Source organism: Hoplias malabaricus, chromosome 10 (assembly GCF_029633855.1).
Source record: "Hoplias malabaricus isolate fHopMal1 chromosome 10, fHopMal1.hap1, whole genome shotgun sequence".
Lineage (NCBI taxonomy): Eukaryota > Metazoa > Chordata > Actinopteri > Characiformes > Erythrinidae > Hoplias > Hoplias malabaricus.
Window position 1 is genome coordinate 29,206,787 of NC_089809.1, and position 6,007 is coordinate 29,212,793.

General features: G+C 36.6%; 1 protein-coding gene across 1 annotated transcript; it reads right to left on the reverse strand.

Moving 5' to 3' along the window:
- Positions 1-278: 278 nt before the first annotated feature.
- pigv (phosphatidylinositol glycan anchor biosynthesis, class V) lies at positions 279-4,171 on the reverse strand. Its single transcript, XM_066683390.1, has 3 exons — positions 3,909-4,171; positions 1,889-3,031; positions 279-1,646 (listed from the first exon to the last, which is right to left on the reverse strand). Exons 1-3 carry the CDS (start codon positions 3,996-3,998, stop codon positions 1,353-1,355), a joined length of 1,527 nt encoding a protein of 508 aa, XP_066539487.1. The 5' UTR covers positions 3,999-4,171; the 3' UTR covers positions 279-1,352.
- Positions 4,172-6,007: the final 1,836 nt, after the last annotated feature.

The window sequence follows — 6,007 nt, forward strand, 5'->3', positions numbered from 1 at the left end:
AGAAAAATAAGAGTGGAAAATTAATAGAATTTTTGAAGCAAAGATGGTTTATAACTCACCACCCTGCGCCAAACTTTGTTAGGTAACTGGCCCTGTTCACTGCAAAACAATGCACTATCTATTGTGTGTGTATGGGAAGTGGAACTGAGAAAATGGACAATAAGTGGTAGATTTACTGAAAACTCAATAGTGTTTCCACTAGTGTATGTGTATATATATATATATATAATTATAACATTGATAATACTAATCAATTTTAATTATAAAGCGCTGGCATTATTAACACAGAAGAATAAACAAAGGACAGACACACACCACACATCATGATTTTCTGACAGCATGAGAAACTCTTTTGGTGTTGTGATAAATATAGCTAAATGGACATAGGAGCAATGATACATCAAGAAATGTGACCTGAAACTCTTACTAAAGAAAAAAGCCATACATCCAGATCTTCTGTGGCACATGACCAAGAGGATCATGCAACACTAACCAGACTGTTGAGCAGCTGAAATCCAGCCAGTATGTTCATAAACGCCACCTACAAAATTATAATTTTTGGTATCCTCAGTTTACAAATGATTAAATAATGCAATCAAAATGAAAAGTGATGTAACAGTGGTAAACATGGTATTCTTTTTTTTTATGTGTTATAGGCTTCAAATTCAACATGTATTTATGTTTACAAAATAAAATTATTCAGTGAAAACACTGGAAATCTTTTTTGCACTTTTGTCAGTTAAATAACTCTTTGGGAGAATCAAAAACTCAAAGATTCTTGCCATTTACAAAATGCCCCAACTTGTCTGGAAAATGCGTTTGTATTTTCAGGCCAGCACTGACTGCATTAAATAGTATTCATTTGTAAAAATATTTGTTCTTTTGCAAAAACAAATCTTAGTAACACACTAACTGCAATGAATTATGGTGTATATTGTACAACACACTGCACATGTAACACAAGTGTATGCAGTGCATTTTTGTCCTTATACAGTCCACTATTTACTGAGTGAGACTTTTCACTCAGAATTAAAACAACACGTCAAAATGGCTGACACACACATTAGTGCAATATTTCAACAATTTAGAACGTAGAGATTGATGTCATAATGGCAGGATGTATCTGTAAAATCTTTAACTCTGCAAAATACTTTAACTCAAGCATTTTTTTTAAATTAGAGGAATGTTACCAAGTGGCAAAAGCCATAAAATTTTTTAGATGCATTTACATTTAGCAGAACGATTTAAATATTTTTTTCCATAAACATCCACACAGCATTTAAAACAATAAGGTCCAGAATAAACAACTCTAGTTGCTAGAGTCCAATGTCTGTTCAGTTGAATCATGTATATCATGTCCAAGGCAAGAAATTGCAATGCAAAGCCAAACCTATCAGCCAGTATGAGATGAAGTATCCAAGAATGCAGCGGGTGGAAAAAGAGCAAGTCCTCCAGTGCATCAGAAGCTTAATGACAAGGTTGTTATTGTACAATCGGAAAAAATGAATGAAGTTATATCTATAATCTTCCAGCTGTTGTTCATGAATAACATTTTTTTTCTCAAGTAATGAATATTCAGAGGAGAGAAAGTGGGCACTGATCCAATAGACCACAGGTGAAGAGGAGGCTAGGAACCGGGTCAGCACCTAAAGTAGGAATTGCAGGAAATATTTTCACAGTAAGAATTCACATTTATTTCAAATGTCAAAAGGTGAAATCTATTTTATAATATTCATATTTTTATAACTATATTCTTATTAAATATTAACTGTCCAATAGGGGCATACTTCTAAACATTTTATGTTTTGCAGATTCATCTGAAATTAATACATCACATTATCATAATAAGGTCTTTTTGGATTATTTAATTTGTTTAAACAATACTTACCTGGACGTGCATACAGAATGTCCCAAATAAAAGTAAGATGAATAAGTGAGCAATGTACACGAACACCTTAGGGCTGTAGAAGTCTGTTGGTGGTTTTCCCTCTTTTCCTTTTTTTGGACTCTCCCCGAGACCAAGACGCAAACAAAAATATGGATTAGCTCTTATATACATATACACTGCTGTGACGCTTAGTGTAGCAATAGGCAATGCCAGGAGGAAATTGGGTAGTTGCTTTAACTGGAAATAACGGAGAAATCCCACATCCCAGTAAACATCTTGAATATAAGAGTAGAGCACTGGGACAGGCTTTAAGCACCAACCTGGTATCGGTGCTGCTGCATTAGGGACTCTATATCCTTTCACCTTGGCCAATTTCAGGAGCACAGGAGAAATGTGCTCCTCAGTCACAGAAGGTATGCAGAATGTGTAATAGCCATAAAACTGGAACAAACAAAATGGCAGCACGATGATTGCAATACAAAATGGCAATATAAACAAAAATTTAATAGCTGCCCAGGTGCATTGAAGATATCTTGGGCGCCAGGCCTGGGCAAGGCCCCACTGCAGCGTTAAGTACAACAGAAATCCAGCATTAATCAGTCCATTAGCACGTGCACCAGTAGCTAAACCTAGAAGGAGACATGCCCGAATTGTGAAACCCTTCTCCAACAGCCACAGACCTCCAAACGTGAGAGCTGCAAAGAGGGTTTCTGAATATCCTGCCAACATAAAAACATTGGCAGGTGTAAGAGAGTAGATAAGTCCTGTGATAAGAGCTAGCTTTCTGTCCTGTAGAACTACAGTGCTTAGTCCATGAAGTGCCAGAGCACTCAGCACAAAGAATGTGCTATTAGTTACAGTAACCGCCAAAAGTAAGCGTCCACGGACTGTGAGAACAGGACTCAGGGGCCACAGCAAATTAGCTGCTACTGAACGCAAAATAAATGGAAAAAGTGGAAAGAAAGCAAAGTTGTGTTCAAATAAATAGCCTTGCTCAGCAATGAAGAGGAAATGTTCAGCATCCCAATGGCCCAGGCCACCAAACAGCAGGTCAACGCTATAATCCAGGAGAAGTGGTTTCTCTGCCCGGGGAGGACTAAAGGCATCTGCTTCGTGATCAGGAATAGCAGCATTTAGAACAGCCTAAGAAAAAGAAAAAGGAGGAAAGGGGGGAGACAGTAATTGAACGGAACGTATGTATTATCAGTTTGACCACAAGGTGGCAGACACATACTTGGAATTGAATGTTACGTTCACAGAAAAGCCTAAATATACCCGCTTTACTCTTTCCTAACTTTTGATTAATTTTATAAAAGATAGTGCATAGCATGTAAATGCAGAAATAGATTTTACCCCAAGTGTTTGCAAGTTACTCCTGTTTGCAAGGATAATTTCAAAACCACAATTCAAAGAAAATTGTAAAGCAACTTTCAGTAACTGAAGGATTCTAAAATACTCGTTCTTTTATGATCCTCTTCTAAAGCCAAATATTTTCCTTCCCACCGCGAAAGCTGATATGGATAGTTTTGCTAAACATTTTTTAGTGTGAAACACTACCTGTTCATTGCTATTGAAATGGCCTGGCTACAAATCCTACATTTAGTCATATACCCAAATCAGTCACGATTCCATTTTGGCTGCCCATTTTCTAACCTTTTCCCTTATACGTAATCAGATTCGGTTTTGTTTCAGATTCTGTAACACTAATACATGTAAATGACTGGTTGCCTTGTATTGTGTCTCATTTAAAACAGTCCTGACTGAAGCGTACCTCAAACGGAACGGAAGGACATGTTAATAAGTTAAAGTAGTTGAGTTAATAAGTTAAACTATTGAGACATAGACTGGGAAGCGAAAGGTTAATTTTTAAGCTTCAGTAAGTTTAAATGCATTCAACGTTTTATAAATGAAGAATATTCGATTCTACATTAAAATACTGTTTAATGGTAGCGGGTTAGATTTACTTCATATGTAAAGAAAACAGCAGTAAAACATTTACTACGGAATAAGACCGTCCTACCTGAAGAATAAGTGATAATAGTCGTGTAAACAAAGCAAAATGCACAATTATCCACTTGTCCAAGTTGGAATATTTATCTGAACTCTGCATAGTTCACTACTTCTCCACAAAATGATTCCACTGAATTAAACGGTTTTTCCGGTATCACATACCTCGGTTATCAAGAATTTATATAACCAACAAAATAAGCTAATATTTATGGGAAAACACTGACAATGTCTGCGAGCAAGTGAAATAAATAGCGCACTTTTTAAAATGTGCTCAGGGATGAAAGGTGCATACACCCATTGTGTTCTACCTCGGCAACGTCAAAATAAAAGTCTGTACAATTTCTTTCTAAACCGTCATCTTTCTTATAGAGCTGATTAAGATCGATTTCTGAACTGTAGTTTATACCAAATTACAAACAATATCTACGTCTAATATTTCATAATAATAACAAAAAAATACAATATATTTATTTTGAAAAAGCTGAAAGCTAGTTTAAATTTCATGTATTTTATATGTAGTGCCACTGTCCTACGCCTAAAATAGAGCATGAACTCCACTGCATGGCACTATGTTTAACATTTAGCGGTCAATGTGTATACAAAAACATATCGCACTATGTAGGAAGTAGGGGACCATTTGTGATTCAGCCATTGAGAAGGCTCAAACAGGAAATAGGGATGGGCAATGACATTTTTTCGCCCCCATACTTTCAATAATGAGCCTATTCGGAGTGGGGAAACGTTTTGAAGTAGTGTGATATTTGTTTTTTTTTTTTTAGTGATATAAGGATTTAATCTGAGAAAAATTCAAAGCCTGTTTCTTTATATGCGCGCGAGGTTTGGGGGGGGGGGGGGGCTGCGGAAAGAAAAAAAAATAGTTCCGACAAGTGCAAACACATTCTACGGGACAAATAACGTCAATAAATATTATAAATATTTGCATGGGAATGACAATTGTCGACATTAAAACCACCCATTTCAAGCGCCCAGCAACATAGTTTGGTTTCACATATCACTCCGCGGTTTTGAGCAATAAATCACCGTCCCCAGCAAATCAGCTACAAGGAGCGCGTTAGAAAGGCGGGAACAGTCGAGAAGAGAGTCTCGTTTAGAAATCATACGAGCGCTTCGGCAAAGACAGCAGTAAATCAGCAGGTCTCAGAGGCGCTACATTTGAAAATGTTTTACATTCGTCTGCTATACCCCATTTAGTCTGTTAAACAGCTCACGTCGCTGTCCTCGGGTTGTTTTAGGCGGGACTTCACGAGTTGACTTGTCTCAATTCAGTGTAGAAGTAACTATTTTAAAGATATTATAAAAGTTTAATTTCCTCCCACTAGACACTCGGAAAACTCAAGATTAGAACCCCCAGGTTCGTGGTTCAACTACTTTCCACATCTACTGTGATAGCCTAACATTAGACTGCTATGGAAATTTCTAGCCAATTACGTACAAAATAATCTTACACGGTCTAACTTTAAAAACATCGACAGCTGTAATTTTTTAAGTTCACAGCACTTCATCCTCCAGTCAATCGACAGTAATGTTCTACTGGGCGTATCTCACCTAGCATGGCATGAGGTTAAATTAGTTCAAAATGTAAAACTCCAATTAAGAATATATTTGCAAAACAACGGCATGCTCTAGAGCCGTGCTAAATCCAATGTCCAGCGCCACCTGCAGGACTGGGCAGCGGAAAATGGTGTTAGGAAAACCCACTTACCATCCAATGGCGTACCAGGCCATATTACTAGCCATGTGGCTATTTAAAAAAAAAATAATAATAATAAATAAATAAAAAAAGTCCAACAGAGATCGTTAGTGATTAAAATTTAGATATCGGCAAAGCTTACAGGACTGTACATACCTTTGGACATATACACGTGAACCACGCAAAGAATGCATTTTATAGTGAAAAAAGACCTGTTTAATCAATTTAAAATTAGATGCAAGTTTGACCCAGTTTGAAAGTTAACAAAATGACCCATTCAAAACTAAAATTTAGTCAGTAAACAAATCTGGTTTCCATAGCAAAATAGCTTGTGATTATTCTGGCCATTTTCTTTAACCAGCAATTTAAATGAATAAAACAATCACAAACATCTTACG

Excerpts from the sequence above, each read along its gene's own strand:
- pigv (XM_066683390.1), bottom strand. The coding sequence starts at position 3,998 with ATGCAGAGTTCAGATAAATATTCCAACTTGGACAAGTGGATAATTGTG. Across the intron at positions 3,032-3,908 it reads TATTATCACTTATTCTTCAG|GCTGTTCTAAATGCTGCTAT; the intron begins GTAGGACGGTCT and ends TCTTTTTCTTAG. Across the intron at positions 1,647-1,888 it reads CATTCTGTATGCACGTCCAG|GTGCTGACCCGGTTCCTAGC; the intron begins GTAAGTATTGTT and ends TTCCTACTTTAG.